The sequence below is a fragment of the Acyrthosiphon pisum genome, chromosome A2 (assembly GCF_005508785.2).
Source record: "Acyrthosiphon pisum isolate AL4f chromosome A2, pea_aphid_22Mar2018_4r6ur, whole genome shotgun sequence".
Classification (NCBI taxonomy): Eukaryota; Metazoa; Arthropoda; class Insecta; order Hemiptera; family Aphididae; genus Acyrthosiphon; species Acyrthosiphon pisum.
The window spans coordinates 5,642,896-5,660,294 of record NC_042495.1 but is presented as its reverse complement, the minus strand read 5'-3'; the positions used below and the strand labels follow the sequence as shown (position 1 = coordinate 5,660,294).

General features: G+C 27.5%; 1 protein-coding gene across 3 annotated transcripts in view; it reads right to left on the bottom strand.

The window, feature by feature from the left end:
* Nucleotides 1–17,399, bottom strand: part of LOC100167299 (ornithine decarboxylase 1) — a 24,600-nt gene continuing 7,201 nt past the window's right edge. The window contains exons 1-10 of one of the 3 annotated variants that reach the window (XM_001946038.5): nt 6,993–7,150; nt 6,752–6,903; nt 4,898–5,069; nt 4,702–4,798; nt 1,840–1,916; nt 1,580–1,752; nt 1,222–1,522; nt 911–1,153; nt 628–839; nt 1–556 (exon numbers count right to left, since the gene is read on the bottom strand). In XM_001946038.5, the coding sequence (XP_001946073.1) occupies nt 370–556; nt 628–839; nt 911–1,153; nt 1,222–1,522; nt 1,580–1,752; nt 1,840–1,916; nt 4,702–4,798; nt 4,898–4,987 (1,380 nt within the window). In that variant the 5' untranslated portion in view covers nt 4,988–5,069; nt 6,752–6,903; nt 6,993–7,150 and the 3' untranslated portion in view covers nt 1–369. Of the gene's footprint in view, nt 557–627; nt 840–910; nt 1,154–1,221; nt 1,523–1,579; nt 1,753–1,839; nt 1,917–4,701; nt 4,799–4,897; nt 5,070–6,751; nt 6,904–6,992; nt 7,151–8,708; nt 8,982–17,399 lie in introns of those variants that run through there. The other 2 variants (XM_003241382.2, XM_008180243.1) reach the window with 2 other exon arrangements.

The following is a 17,399-nucleotide window of genomic DNA, read 5'->3' as shown; positions in this document are numbered from 1 at the left end:
TAAATGTAAAATGTGACAAATAGATTCAGTTACCACAATTTTTCTATATTTGTCAAATAACAATAGTTGGTCAGTTGTCTAATACTAGTTGTTAGTTAAACAAATAGTGATGTTAAATTATCATAATGTATTTTAAATATCAGATATTACATAATGCAACACTCCAATAAATAAAATCATAGTTAAAAGAACAACAAATTTTAAACTATGGTAAAGAATAAATTAAAAGGATTAGAATTTATTATATTATGTTTATAGTTATAGGGAGCTGCCTCTTTACTCAATTCAATTGATGCTAACAAAAACTTATATCTAATTTTAAATATAATAAAATGGAGACTAAGTTATTTCATTATACAAGCAAAAAACTCATGCTTCGGGCATAGAAAACGAATTCTTCAGATGAAGACATGGATATCGTTGGGTATAATCCAAATCATTTTCATCCCATTCATCATCATCACTGGATACTGAACGTACCATTTTGATAGTTGCAACAATGGGCACAGTTGTAAAATGGTCCTCAGATATTGGCATTAAATTTTTCAACTTTTGCCTAAAGAAATTGTTGCATGTTAAAAAAACAAACTACATTATACTCTTTACGACTACAACATTGAAACTTACCAAATTCTTCGATTGGCAACAGCAAAGACCTTGGGAAGTGGGAATCCATTAAATGTGCTAGCTACAGGTATTGTATAAGCTCCCATATCATCAAAAGTAATCCAATCACCCATTCTCATCAGTGGCAAATTCACCAAATCAACTACTTGATCCAAACCATCACAAGTAGGTCCCCAGATGGAACTTTGACAAACTGGACTCATTGGATAATCCTATAATAATGTTAACATATTAAGTTAATACTAAAACCAAACAACTAATGATTCAATGTTATCTGACTCACGTTCAAAGGTTTGGGTACAACAACTGAATGATCATAAAGAATACTATTGAAAGAACCATACACTCCATCATTAATAAAATACATGATGTGATTTTCATCATTTGAACGTTTTTTAATAGAATGAATTTTTGTAGAGAGAGTAAATGCTGAAGCCACAAAGAATCTACCTGGTTCTGCTATGATGGTAACACCATTGTTTGGAGGGAACCATTCATTAAGTGCATCGTTCACTATGTCTGCAATCTAAAAAATGAGGTTATATAATAATTTAAGATAAAAACTAAAGATTGCTTATTTAACAAGAAGCATACTTTGTCCAACGAAGTGCTTTTATTTCCAGGAAATCCTCCTCCAATGTTCAAAAGGTACATATTCATAAAACCTAACTGCTGGGCAAGTCGAAAAATAGCTGCTGAAGCAGCAATTGCTCTTCGAAAAGCAGCTGGTTCATTGCATCCTGAACCAACATGAAAGCTTACTCCCACTATAGACAAACCCAAATCACGGGCCAATGACATTAATGCTGGTGCTTCGGTTAGAGGATCACAGCCATATTTGATACCAAGTGGACACTGAGTTTCAGTTGCATCACAACGAATTCGTATAACTAAGCTAAAACCACCAACAAAATATTAACTTTGTACCTTGAGTTAGCTATTATTAACTTACTTGCAGGATGGATGAATAGATTTAATTTTGTACAGTTCCAGTTCATTATCAAATGTTGTCAGATCAACGCATTGGCTCATGGCATACTTAATATGTGAGGTCATTTTGGCTGGATTAGCGAATATTATACGAGATGGATTCACTCCCAAGTCCAAAACTTTTTTTATCTCGGCCTTAATGAAAAAAATGTAATCATAGAATATATATATTATTACCTAGAATAAATATATATAAATATATTTTTTTTTTTAAATCCTTACTTTGGAAGCACAATCGAAATTCGTTCCAAACGCAGCCAACGTTTCTAGCACAAGGGAATTGTCGTTGCATTTCACAGCTGTAATGTATTTTCAAATCAGTTACATACACAATATACAAGTAGAATATTATAATATTAAATTTTAAATGTAAATAATAGCACAATGAAAATTAATAATGTATTATAATATAAGTATAATTTAAAATGTTATATATTTATATACATATTTTTAATTAATTTCATTAAATAATTAACTAAATATTCAGTTTAACCTTTTTCTTATCTCAGACTATATAGTTTAACGTTTAAGCATCAACAAAAATTGTGCCCAATAATAAACGACATCCAAGTATAAAGTCTGTTTACTTAACCACTATTTTAAGATTGCAAAATTTTATGTCCTGTAACCAGTGTCCAGACATTATCTAAATAATTACATTTATTTTGTGTTAAAAAAATCATAATAATAATGACTGTAAAATGGTCTTGACCTAGTAGTCTTACTTTTAATGTATGATAAGTAAGTGGAAAATATAACAGTATGCAAAATAATTAATTATCTAGATAATTTTTTTTTTATTCATCTTTTATCACATCTTAAATAGTTTTTGACTTAATATCTTTTATCCATCTAGATTACAAGAAATAAAATTACATAGTATGCCTAATTATACTAACATGATAATATATTAACACGTTGACTGCCATGTGGCCACCGGCGGTCATTTGTAAATTTCAAATTGTATGTTTTTGTGGCCGGTGGCCACAGTTGATCATTACTTCTACGCCACATGACCGCCGGCGGCCATAAATGAATATGGTTTTATATTATTAACATTTCCATAGCGCTACAATAATGCACCCAAAAAAGTGCCGTGGCGTAGCGGGAATCATTACAAATGTTTTGATGTAATAAATGTATTTTTAAAATTTTTTTTATATTTTTAAACTTTTTTTCAAATACATAGTATAATATACAAATTTGGAATGACACTGAAAAATATACTTGGCGTACAGATGATGCATAATCGTGTGACCGCCGGCGGCCGGGGCGGTCAAAGTGTTAAATTATATACTGTTTTCGTGTTCAATTTTTTGAAGATTTCACACTACCTAACCTACTGTTTACTTTACGCAATTAATCCCTCATAATATACCAAATTATTAATATAACAGTTTTTTCTTTAACTTAACTATAAAATACACAAAAATTGAAAACAATTTTACTCCGATAATAATAATTTAAATAATAAATAATAACTATCTATAAAATATTTAAAACATGATTGTACATCAAACTACCTATTCAAATATAAATTAATAATAATATAATTAAATTCTTAAAAGTTTGTACTATTTGATGAATAGCTCAGTTCAAAAATTTTAATTATTCTAATATATTTTACAAGTACTAATTAATATTCAACAATGTATTTTAATAAAGACCAATAAGATATTTTTAGATTCATGGTTAAAACATATGGCATAAGACTTTAACTTATATGCATAGATGTACTCTATAGTCTATAGATATTCCTATTTAGTATTTTCTGTTCTAGAAGATTATTTTAATGAACAAACAAGAACATAATATACAAGATACATAAGAATATTTAAGAACAATATAATATATGAACACACAAGTATACAAATGTCTTACAATTTTAAAGCTACCTATAATAGAAAAAAGTTTCTACATTTCCTTGTACTTGTAAAAACAGACTACAGATACCGAAAATTATATTATTAAGAACCTGACCCTAATATTAACTTTTCAAAATACCTACTGTAAAAACAATGATAAATTTTTTCTACAGTTTCAGAAACTGACCTGAAGAGAATTTCCGTACAATAGAGCCAAATCCTAATACTGACTTGAAAAACTCATGTATAAAACAAATAAGTACTTCTCGTCTTGAATATCCTTTAGTTATTTTTCATCAAAAAACCTGAGATTCTTGATTCTAGTTTTTATATATATTGAATCTATGCGGAGTCCAAATGACAAATCTGAACGAAAAACAACTCCTAAATCTGATATATTTAATACATATTTTTTATGGTCAGTTTTACAAGAAAAATTATGGTATTATTTTCTATTGAAAATGGACTTATAAATATATTGATCACATTGATTCATATGGTTAGGTATCACTGCTTATTAGAATTTGATTTAATTATTTCTACATAATTTAATAGTTATTAGTTCAATTAATTACAAAATGAGTACTAAATCACCCACAAATGACAAAACACAATATTGCTACTATATTAAGACACTAAAATTTTTTAATAAAAACAAATGATAATAACGCACAGACGAATCTTTGAATTGGACAATTGTTTAACATAGTAAAATTAATATTTACAGTAACTGTAATATTTACACAAACTGTTTATGATCTGCCGACTAAAATTTGATAAATGAAGATGACATTTTGCCATATAAAATTTAATATATTTAATATTTTGACTAAATAGAATACCAACTTAATATCAATAAGTTTTTTTAATTCATTGAAAAAACACAACACAAATACCTAATTTGTTGAAAACCCCAATAAAAAGTAATAAATTCATTACTATACAATAGAAAAGCAAAGCAACAAGTTCAATATTATCTACAAAAAAAAAAATGTTTTTTTTAATTACATATGATAAATTTTGATCATTAGACACAATATTATCATTTTTGGAAAAATTGTCATGTAAATTAAACGAATAAATAACAAATGGACTAAACATAACTTAAAATACTATTTGAAATTAATACTCATTGTTAAGTCGAAATAAATAAATTTTACTTTCACCTTATATATGTAATATGAAAATATAAATAAATAAAATATTCATTCAAACTCACCATAAAAAGGTTTTACCCGTGGTAACTTTTGCTGCCATATTCTTGCTTTATGCACAAGATCACCAACATCAAATATATAAAATGGATCTGATATTTCCTAAAAAAAAAATAGTAAAAGGTATATGTAATTATATAACATTAAGTGAAGGTATCACAAAGTAATTAAGTATAAATTATAACAATAAACAATAACTACCTTTGTTCTAACTATATCCTTTATAATTTCTTCAACAGTCACTTTATTATCAATGACATGAATTTGTTCTTCAAGTCCACAAATTCTCATGCTTATTTCGCTTGTACAATACAACTAGTGTCTTAGATACTATATTTAATCACCGAAAATGTTAGTGAACTGAAAAGGTAAACTGTAAACAAAAATTATTTGATTAACACTAAAAAAACTTCATTTAAAATTTCAACTATTATTTACTAAGATTAATTTATCAAGTAAATAAATATAATATGAATATGTTATTATAATTTATATAAATATTTAACAAAACACAATCAATAAAAATAGTATAATTGGTATTTGTTTAGTATGTGACCTACCGAGTGAAAATCGAGTTTAGTATGTGACCTACCAAGATGATTATCTATATTATGTACGGGCAACGTACGGGTACTGATCTTTTAACAGGTAAGATGAATTTTTTAAATTTAAGTAATATACAAAAAGTTTATTTCTAAAAATATATTAAAAATTAAATTATTTTTTTTTTATAATAACATAGTTTTATGAAATTTTTTAAATAGTTCTAACATACCTGTGTATTCATTCATTTTTTTAAACTAATTTTGACATTGTTAAATGTAATCCTGTATTATTTTATATTTGTATATTGTAGGTATTACTAATGTATTAATTAAATAATTATTAACATCATTTTATGATTTTTAATATTTTAATATTTTTAAATTAATATTGGTCCCGTAGATCACATACTAAATGAATACCCAATACGGTAGGTCACATACTAAACGAATACCGTATAATTTATAAGTATTTTAGCTCAATGGATTAAGACATATTAGGCAACTAAATTTAATTTAAAACATAAGAATAAAATTCATACAAATATTTACACGTACCTACATAATTTTTGTTTTTTAAAAGATTAATATTAAAAACTACATTTTTTTAAATATTACAATTTAACATAATATGTGTCATACAACTGTTGTAAGCACATGATAGGCAATTTATAAATTTAGAATATCAATTTAAATGAATAAATTTTTTTTGTCAAAACACAATGAACATCATAAAAAAAGTTTAAAGTGCAAATTAGATAACAATTTGCTATCAAATATTTAATTTCATTTACTTCTTTAGACACATCATATTACTTTATCTAAAAAATTAAATAGTAACGAGATATACCGCCTATGAATACTAATTACTTTTATCTCTATTAAGTCTTACTAAGATACTTAACATAACTTATTAGTCATAAAAACAATATAGAATAGAATAAATTGATTTATTTGATGTATTGGGATTTATAACAATAATTAAATTCAACATAGGTAATACAATTAAATTTTCAAAGCACATTACAAAATTTAAACCATTTAAAAATATTTTACTCTAACATAGTAAGTAAGTAACATGTATTTCATTTTTAACACTTAAAGTTTATCTTATAATTTTAATTTTAATTAGGTATAAAAAAAACGTGTTTAATCATTGTGTAGTTATTTCATATCATGTTACTAAATAAAAGAGTTAATCATAGGTACTAAAAAATATTAAACAAGCAAATACCTAATAGATTTTATTATTTTAAAATAAATAAATATGAATAACATAAGAACTGTATTAATGAAAATACATAATTTGTTTTAAATAAATTATCAATACAATTTAGGTACAGATTTATTGAATAAGAAATGATACCATTCATTCAAGAAAATTAATAATTATAAAATATTTAGTGTCCAATAAAAATATATTTTTGTTAATATTGTAATAAAATACAACTATATTGTATAATAAAAAAAAACTACTATATTTTTTTTTACTACGAGGAAATATAGTACTTACGAGGCAGCTTTGTAGTGATATTTTATTCAACAGTGTAACGCTCAATCACAATGTCAGCAACGCCACGGTGGATCTACGTTTAGTCCAGATTGCCAATTCACTGTACGCCAAGCGTTTCCTGTTGCACACCACTTTACCAGCTGACGCTGTCCCTGAAAATTAATTTTTTCTCAAACATTTTAACTACATAAACATTAGAAAAAAACTTAATACAAAATTAATCTATTTCTTAACTACCTACCCTGGTGTTTTGAAAAATACTATTATTTGCATAATATATAAAAAATAACCAAATGTATGTAATTGAAACATGTAGCACAGAGAGCTATAAGCTAAAGAATGAAAGCTGCTAATGGTAACGTTTTTGATGTATCAGACTAATATTTATCTTATCAGCTCATACAAATAAAGATCAAAGGGCATTATATAATTATGTTATAAAGGCAGCAAGGCGCCATTTTTTAAATTTATACTGAACATTTAATGATACTTTATATTATGTTAAAAGCATTTTTTGATTCAACTTTCAAATTTCAATTTAATAAAAAATAATTTTAAAAATTTTAATTTAAATTCAATTGTTTTTTAATCTAATTGTTATTTCAACAAATATTATCTAATCACGTGCTCAAATGACTGTCATAGATAATAATACACTTGACATTTAAATGATAAGTTCAAAGAATAGCTATTTTCTAAAATATTTTTTGAAATTCTATATTACATTTATTGTTTATTATATTGTCTACGAATAAACTTACGCATGTCACTAGGAATCTTTTAAATGATGAAGGTATATTAATAAATATAGGTGGTGCACAACAACAATTTTAAAAGATTACAATATGAAACAATTAATATTACTGAATAATAATAAAAGTTGTGTGTATTTTCCTATATAATATGTCATCCTCACATTGCACTTTTAGTTAACACTCAAAACACTCAAATACATAACATAAAGGATCCTGAATTTAAGTTTCATTGAATTGACCTTGAACATTGTACAAATAAGTATTTAACAATATAACATTGTCAGAATTTAACCACTTAATCTATTCTTATTTCCTACTTAGTATTAAAACATACGTAGTATTTTCTAATATAGTTAAAAGTTCCTACCAAACATTTTGTCAAAAATAAGCAGGTAGTTAATATCACTTTGTATTTGATTATTATTTGAATTAAATAAATACAATAACAAGAATGTGCCCTACATTGTATGTCAAAAAATTACATAACAACTGGTGATGAATAAATATTATTTATTTTAAGATATTTATTATAATGAAAGTGCAATTTTTTGTATCAGCTCTTCATTTGAGGAGATACCTTTCTACAAACATTAAAAATTAAGTATTATAAAATTATGCATTTGTACAAATTAGGTGATCAAAGGGTACTTTTCTACCTACAATCCCCAAAAGTAAATTTAAGTTTGCCCCTAAGTTTTCCTTAGAATACTAAATTCAAAATTATTTTTTTTGTCTTATATTTTGTAGATATTATGTTAACTTTGGATCCCTTTTATAAGTTATAATATAGGCTAATGAGCCTATGACAATGTGAGCACAAAACATTGTTTTCATTAACATATTTTCATATCAACTAGGACTGATAGGTGCCAAATGTTGGGTTTAATTATGACAAATGACATGGATGATTTAATACCAATATTAAATATAATTTAGTACAGTGAAATAGTTATTTTTATATGAGTGGGCGGTAAGTAGATCTTTAGTATTTTCGTATCTAAAGATTTCAAGGCATCCTGGCAAAATACATCGATGTCAAAATGTATAAGAGGAAGATTAAAAATGTCTTACGTTCACCTCACTTACAGCCTAACAGGTGCCCCCCCAGCGATAAACGTTGATCACAGCGACGTTCACAAATCGTGACTATCCGGCGTCCGCTGCTTATAAGAATCAATATTATTTTAACGAACTGTGCTTACCTTAGAAGTGGAACACCACCCTAGCTGGATTCTGTTTAATGGCGAAATTTTGACTGTAGGTTAGAAACAGGTAAAAACGAAAAAAAATACATAAATTTTACCGACGTTCGGACAGACGGGAGCGCAGTGTCGAAAAGGACGAAAACATGTATTTGCGATACTAAAGAGATAATTATTGTTTTTATCAAAACCGTAGGGAAAAAAATATATGGAAAAAACACATGGAAACAGTGTGACCTCGAGCAAATATAATTATGGTTATCGCGAGCGGTCCAAAATTGTTCTATCACAAATGTCAAATCACAATTGCCCCAGCGTGTGGAAGTGGCGAATGTTGAATGCCCTTCGAGTTTCTACCCAGACACTGACAAAGTGGACAGGTGAATACCATACAACTATATAGGTACCTAATATTAATTATAATAATTAATTTAATAATACAACACGCTATGGAATAGAATATATTTATAATCGTTACGTTATTTCACATTGGCGATTGGCCTCAGGTATGGCACTCGGCACTAGTCGGGAGGGGATACAAGGGTGTGCAGTCGCACACCCTAAAATCCAATTGCCTGTATAATATTAATATTATGAAATGAGCCTAGCGGTACCTAGTCTATATAAGTTACAACTCTGAACTCACTGCTTTTAAATTAAAATTTTACTACGTCGTCACGCCGCGACTTGTTTATCGTCACCTCAACATCGCCACGTCGCTGACAAATAATTCGTTATTTTTATGTATAGGACATAGGTATACCATTTGACATGTCATATGCTCATATACCTACGATTTCCAACAAACAAATATCTGTTTTGAATTTTCGTCTGTCAAAAATCATTGGCTATGGGTATAGCCGTATAGGTGGTATGCGTATAGTTCAAAATAATCGCAGAATTATTCGATCAAATATCGATTTTATATTATTATGGTCTAATGGAGTATTGAAGTATAGTACCTAAGTACCTAAGTATATGTACTCAGGGACGGATCGGGGGGAGGGCTAAGGGCCCAACGCCCTCAGGCATATTATTTCTCCAATTTTCTTAGGAAATTTTACAAGGCGATTGAATTTTGTTTTCTAATATAGGTAAAACCATTAATTGATTTATTACACTAAGATTATAGGTACTAATATAGTAATATCGAGAAAATAAAATGTAATTAAGAATCAGGTGTATATTATTATGGTTACCTGCTAACTTTTACTTATACAGTTAGGTATATCTATTTAAACCAAAACACTTGTCAGAACAGCAATCTCTGAATTATAATGAGAAACTCCTGCCAATAAGGAGCAACAATTCTGGAAATGTAGGTACCTACTTACGTTGAGTGGTGTCCAAACAACTCGCTGGCCGCAAAGTAAAATTCAATTTTGACAGCCCATAAACGACTGCAGGAATAACTATCACGCCTCATAGATTATTATAGTTGGATTTTTATAATTTGTTTTTTATTTGAATGAGGAAAATTGTATTCAGGTCGCATTGAATTCCAATTTATTGATTAACTATAAATAACAATAGGAAAATGCATATCGATATAATAGAACGTTTAAGATTATTTAGACGTTTATTAAAACTTTTGAAAATAGGTAGGTACTAGGTACCCAGCCTTTAAAATTTAGAGTTTAATATAGTAATGTGATCTGTATAAATACTTCCTAATTCAAATTAAAAAAAAACTAATGATATCTGACTATCTAAGACGTGAGTTTCCCTACGAGGTAAATTTTGTACTAAAAATGCGTCGACTTCGAGTTCCAACACCCATAATAAGGATTTATAACCATTAATAACACCCCCTCCCCCAAAAAAAAATAATAACGCCTAGATCTGCCATAAATTCTTAGTCCAGCAATAAAAATACCTATTCCGTGTAACGTCTTGCGTGATGCCGTGATGCGTGTTGACGAGTTGTGCTTAAAGCTGCGTCCACACTAGTTGTGCGTCACGTAAGATTTGGTGTGCACGCACGCTATCCGTTGGCCTATGGATCGCTTGCGCCGCAAGAAATATTTGCGGCGCAAATTTTTAACCAATGCAAATTTGCACCTTGAATGCGCAAGACTATTCCTGCAGGCTGCAGCTATTATATGAAACATGAAATCTCTATTAAGTATAAATCGGGGATAACGATAACCTATAAATTAAAACCTTAATGAGCGTTTATGAAAGCGGAGGTCAGTGACTATATACAGACGGAGAGGATGACGCGAAACGTTATAATTAAACCACTCTATAATATCACCAGCATGACCACATGGCACATGTAAATATTAAAATAATGAATAAACAACTATGACACACGAGCGTTACATTGTTGTTTTTCTAAAACAATATAATATAATATAGTATAGTATAAGTAGTATAACCAATTAGAACACTGACCACTGTTAAAAATTAAAATGTCCTAATTTATTATTTAATTATATTTGCCGAGTGCCAGAGTGCTGATTAATGATGTGCTCTCGTCCAACTGTAACTCGTAAACTGTTTAACTTTCCTAAATCCTAATTATTATTTATTAATTAATTAATCGTCACGATGATTATGACTTAGGTACATAATTACGCAGCCCAATGCAGGAATAACAAACAATACTAATAAATTATTCTCACTAAGGTCCAAGGAGCATTCGCATTTCGCATAATATTATACTGTATTGATTCGACACTCGTGCAGTCTTTTGATGCATAAGTGTGTAACTACACTCAAAGTGTTGGTAACACTATTGAGTATATATTGTAGTACAATTTATACTCAATGCACAATGGTAACAAGTAAGCTATAGTGCTATACAATTATTGTTATTACTACATAGTAATAGAACAAGTTGAATATTATACTTTATTACTTTAACGACACAATACAGTGTAAAATAATGAAAGTACTCTCTATTAGTTTGTAATAAATAATAATTGCATACATGTACAATTTTCCATTTGAGCACCAAAGGGGGTGGTTCAATTACAATTTTGATTTTGATTTTTTTGGGTTAGGTAAATTTTTTTATCTATAGGATGGTTGTAAATTTACTTTGGTAATTTCTATATCGGAATATATTTAATTTGATCATAGTTCTTGGAACATCCCCCACTTAAAAAATCTTGTTTGTTCCACTTAGGTACAAGTACAATGTAGGCACTAAACATAGTAAGCGGTGTATGGTGTATCTACGCATATGGAATAGGTACTTATTACTTTCCCATTTACCCATTATTCGGACTAACGTCCGACGCGTAATTTAACGATCCTAATGGCGAAATCGGATAAAAAAGCAGGTCCTCCTACGTAACATGTCGCTGCACGACAACATTGAAATTACATTAAAAGAATCCGGAAACAATTTTTTCGTAGGACTAGCTATATGCGTACTGTAATTTAAAAGTCTAAAAACTTAAAATCGTAGCTAAGGTGTTTTAGGAATCTACATTTATATGAATATTAGATAACTAAATAATAATTAAGGTAGTTATTTGAATATTACGATAAATATAGTATTATGCAATGAGATATTCATATTTCTTAATCTATCCTTCTTCTTGTTTTACTTATTAAAACAAAATATAATTATTATATTTAATATTACAGCGGTGGCGTGTACACTATACACATATTATATACTATATAGTTGAAGGTACCTATATTGTTCAATCAGTGGTACAAATAGGGCAGAAGACCCGGCCGGGCTTTATATTGCAATGTGGCCAATGTATAGGTATAAGTAACCTGCAGCTCAATTTTTTTAATATTATCATTAAGTGTATATTGTATATACTGTACGATATATTCATATATACCTACGTCGCAATGATATTATATTATATAGAAGTGAAAAATAATAAAAATCCTCTATATGTATATTAACCACTTCGGTACGTTATAACTTATAAGGTTATAAGTTACAACATATAAAAAGTATAATTCTCTATATAGTTTATTACAACATTCGCAGGAAAAAATGTTAAAATATTATGCACCATTATACACTTGTTAACTTAATACCTAATTAATGTAAAAATAAAAGTTTATAATTTTTAATTTTTTTTGTTCATCTTATATTTTAATTGTCCACAAAGAAAAAATCAAGATAAAATACACGATAACGGATAAACACGACATTTTGCGGCCCACAAAAGGGATTGATATAATTTAATAATAAATTCAAAATTGTAAAGGTATACCTTTAAGCTATCTAGCTTTATCTATCAACAATTACTTACACGTGTAGTTAAGTACCTATTACACATTTACATGACATTACGAGTTACGACAACAATAATTATTGTTTTTATAATTATATCAATAGACAATAAATAATAATCAATAATATATCCGAATTCTTTCCTAACCCCGTGGTATATTGTATCATAAATCATGTTTTCTAAACTATAAAAAGAAATAGGTGAATCGTGAATTACATATAAAATAAACCAATGCCAGGAACCAGTGGTGTCTAAACTGTTTTACTCGAGTATCTAAAAAATAAAATATTCTTTATAATCACATTTCCAATTTTTAGTTTTATAGAAATCCAATACATAATACACATAAAACATAAGTGCAAGTTTTTAACTGTTGTTACATCATGGCGCGTGATATGAGTTTAGTATAGTATATTTTCCCCGTACGACCTATACTTTAGAACAGCTATATAGTCCATCGCAGATTTTTTTCTCAGTAAGTAATACACATAATTAGGTCGTGGCACCATGTAAAACGTCGGGCCATTTTCATCATAACTTTATATTATGAGCATGAGTATATTATATTTAAGCTATAATTATAAGTACTTAAACATATATTAGGCTACTTCTATAATAAATAATTAAGATATTGAGGCCACAAAGTTTTGAAATTGCCTGACCACATTTTAAAAACTTTGGCGCCACTGCTCAGTATAATCATGCTTCTGAACTCAACATTTAATTTTAATTTAAGTAAACTGTAGAGTCCAGATAGAATATTTGATAGTGATACTGATAACAGATAATGTACGATAAGTATTACAATGTCAATTTATGAACATATCTATTAACAATTTTACCATCGTATTTCTTACCAATGCATTTTTATTTTTAATAGTGTAATAATGCATTAATAATTTTAAAAAAAAATCACTTAATTAAATTTCCTATTTGTAGCAACTAATTTACTAATAATATATACCTATAAAAATCAAAATTAAAAAAAAACAAAATAAGCATGTATTTTTCTTAGTAGTTTGTATTAGTCATTAGGTATACTTTATCCTTATGAATAACTTAAATTCAACCGTGTCGGAACTTGGAAGTATCTATATTCTACGTAGAGCAGTTATTAGTTATTAGTTATTACTTATTAGTTATTAGTCTAAGCTCAAGGGGATGGCGAGGTTGTATATCATGTAATCTAATAAATAATATTTTATATTATCTATACCTATATACATAATAGATTGTTAACTAATATAATAAAAATCGAAGTATACGGTTGGTTTTAAAACTAATAACTTGTAACTTTTACCTCTTGATAATGTTAAAATATACGTTTATTTCACAAACAAATAAATATTATCTAAAAATTATTTTTAAAAGTTAAAAAAATATAATTTTCTCTTAAATAATTTTTCATTTCAATACCTATTATAACTGCATATTTTAATTTGAATATTTAGACTTTTTTTTTAATATTCATTACAGTTTATACTATACCTATACCTAATAGTTGTAGACTTGATGTTATTTCAAATTTAAGTTCAAAGTACAAAAACACACTAGGTCATAAACTGTATCCTATCAATATAACATTTTGATTTATGAATTGATATAATTTAAGACTATAAATGGTTTGTTAATTATAATTAATATCATTCATTTTAAGGTATAATTGGAATAGTACACAGAATATGGTAGCCGATATAGGTATTCAATTTATCAATTTATCTATTTATAGATTATTTTTCTATATTCCTTCAGTCTCAACTAAACAATTTTAATTGGTGTTAAATTAAAATTGTGCATATTATATATTATACCCATAGTCTATAGACTATAATAGATACGAATATTTTCAGAAAAATATTTTGCTATATAGGTAGAATGAGAAATTATAAAAATAAGAAATGCCATTAGTGTACACTGTACAGTGTACCTAAGTAACAGTGGCGCAAATAGGAAAAATGTTTAGGAGGCTCAAGCCCCAACACATTTTTTTTTAAATTATAATTTATAGGTTCATACTTTTAAGAATGGTATACTATTATATTTTGAGGGGACTTTGGGTGATTTTGAGGGGGCTAAGCCCCCCCCCTATTTGCGCCACTGAGTAAGTTATATAACTGGGCATTGGCACCTATATTATAATAGTCGGATACACTAAAGAAAATATTTATGGGGAAGTTAATTGTACATATAGTTGAAACTTATAACTTATAGATTATAGATAGTAATAGAGAGCCTTAATATATAATTATCTAGGCTCTCTAAATAATAAGTATGTATCAAAATTTAATATTACTTAACTAGGTACCTAAATAATTCCTTATAAGTATATAAGTAAATATCTGCAGTCGCCAGTCACCGCCAGTGACTTAGTGACAGTGGCTAGTGCGTTACATTTTTTAAGTAGACAAAATATGATAATTGAAATGTCTTTTGTTTTTTAATTTACAAAAATTTCGATTTTAGTATAGGTTTTACCATAGAACAGTAATACACATTATATTATTGGATATAACATAAAATGCATGATATCAACCATCGTAAATTATAAAATTGGTCGAGAAAGATCATGTAAGTAAGTACCTACACTCTACGAATTGGTACATATTATTAGAATAATAATTAGGTATATACTATATGTAATCTACATGAGACATTGGTTTAAAGTTCAGACCGATTATGTTATTAGGTATTACAGAAACTAATACAGCGTAGAAGCGCATTTAACACATTTTTCGATTGACGGCGTACCGACTTTATAGCGTATATACAATTATTATCAACTGCTATTTATTCAACACACTTACACGCTCATTCCATTAAATATTATATACTACCTATTATGGTTTCTATAATATGGCCTTAATATAACTATCATAATCTCTAAAATTAAAAATGGCTGCAATAACTTAAAATTATTATTTAACACTATAAAGGATAGACGATATTTATGTTACATTATCCCATCAAAACGTGACATATTTTAGAACGTTAAAGTAATGTTTGGGGATTCTTAATTGCTACGTTTAAAATGCACTGACGAGATTTATGAGATATTTTATAAATATTGTTAATTTATTAAATATCATCCGTAAAAGTGGAGTAGGTAGAGTTACACACTGACACTTGCACACATAATATAATTACTGGCTGTCTACAGCAGATATAAAGTGATATAAAACTACGTTATAATTATTAAAATATAATATTATATTGTAAAATAAGTGCACTTTAATTAATTGTTTAGAACTCTGTATTTGATCTGATACACATATCGCCACACGTTACTTGTAAATTACAAATGATTATAAATTAATTGCTGGTTTATATACATAATACAAGGTGTAACAGAATTATTTGACGAATGAAATAACTTTTGTTCTAACTTCTAATAAATATTTTAAAAATGTTGTAAATTAAAGACGATTGAGCTACAAGTCCAATATATATATTTATTTTTTTTAATACAAAAAATAAAATATTTTGATGGTAAAATGTTTATTTAAGTTGAATAGTTTTTTTTTTACAATTTTTGAAAATATCAACACTTTTGAATAAATTTATTCGAAACGTAATAACTATGTTCAAAATATTATTTTTAGGAATTTTCAGACATAAATAAATCTTAAATCATTAATTATCCAAATAATTTTCATAATTTTTTTCTTTTGTTTAACTTGTATCAGTTTTCATTTTTATTATTATCAGGTTTTTCTGTTGCAGCCTGTATATTATATATTTATATATATTTAAAATAAACAATACATTTTCGGACAAGAAACAATTTAATAGGATATTTTTTTTTGATAATTATTATATGTCTCACGCAGTTGAATGTTACAACAAAGAGGTTGAGTAGAGATATTTTTCATGTTTTGGTGGGATTTTTCAGTCATAACTCTCATGTTATATTTTGACACAGGTGAAGTATATAATCTACCAAGATAACAAAATATGATTATAATTTAATGCGATTTGTTCGAATCAATATGAGATAATTATACGTACAAATGAAACTTGCTTAATAAACTACATAGTAGGTACCTCATAGTACCTATGATAAAATATAATCTATAAGTCTACTATAATTTATCTCATAATATCTTATCTTACATTTTTACATCATACTGCATTACTGCAGTAATAAGCAATTTGTTGTGCCTCAATGGCAAACATCAATACAATCACACCATCGCCAGAGTCGGACTGGCCCGGACCGCTAGTCCGCAATTGCGGACGGGGCCCCGGCTTCTTTATGGTGATTGGGGGCCCCTGATTTTGTACCTATTAATATTATTATTTTTTGTTTAGAGTAAATAGAAATACGAAATAAACTTTTTTTTTTTTTCAAATCAGAAAACGTATTTTTGTTTACAATCTTGAGAAATTCTCAATAATTATTAAAAATAATGACATTGTCATTCTACGAATTTAATAGCTGTCTATATACAATATGTATCATTGGATATAATTGTTGTGG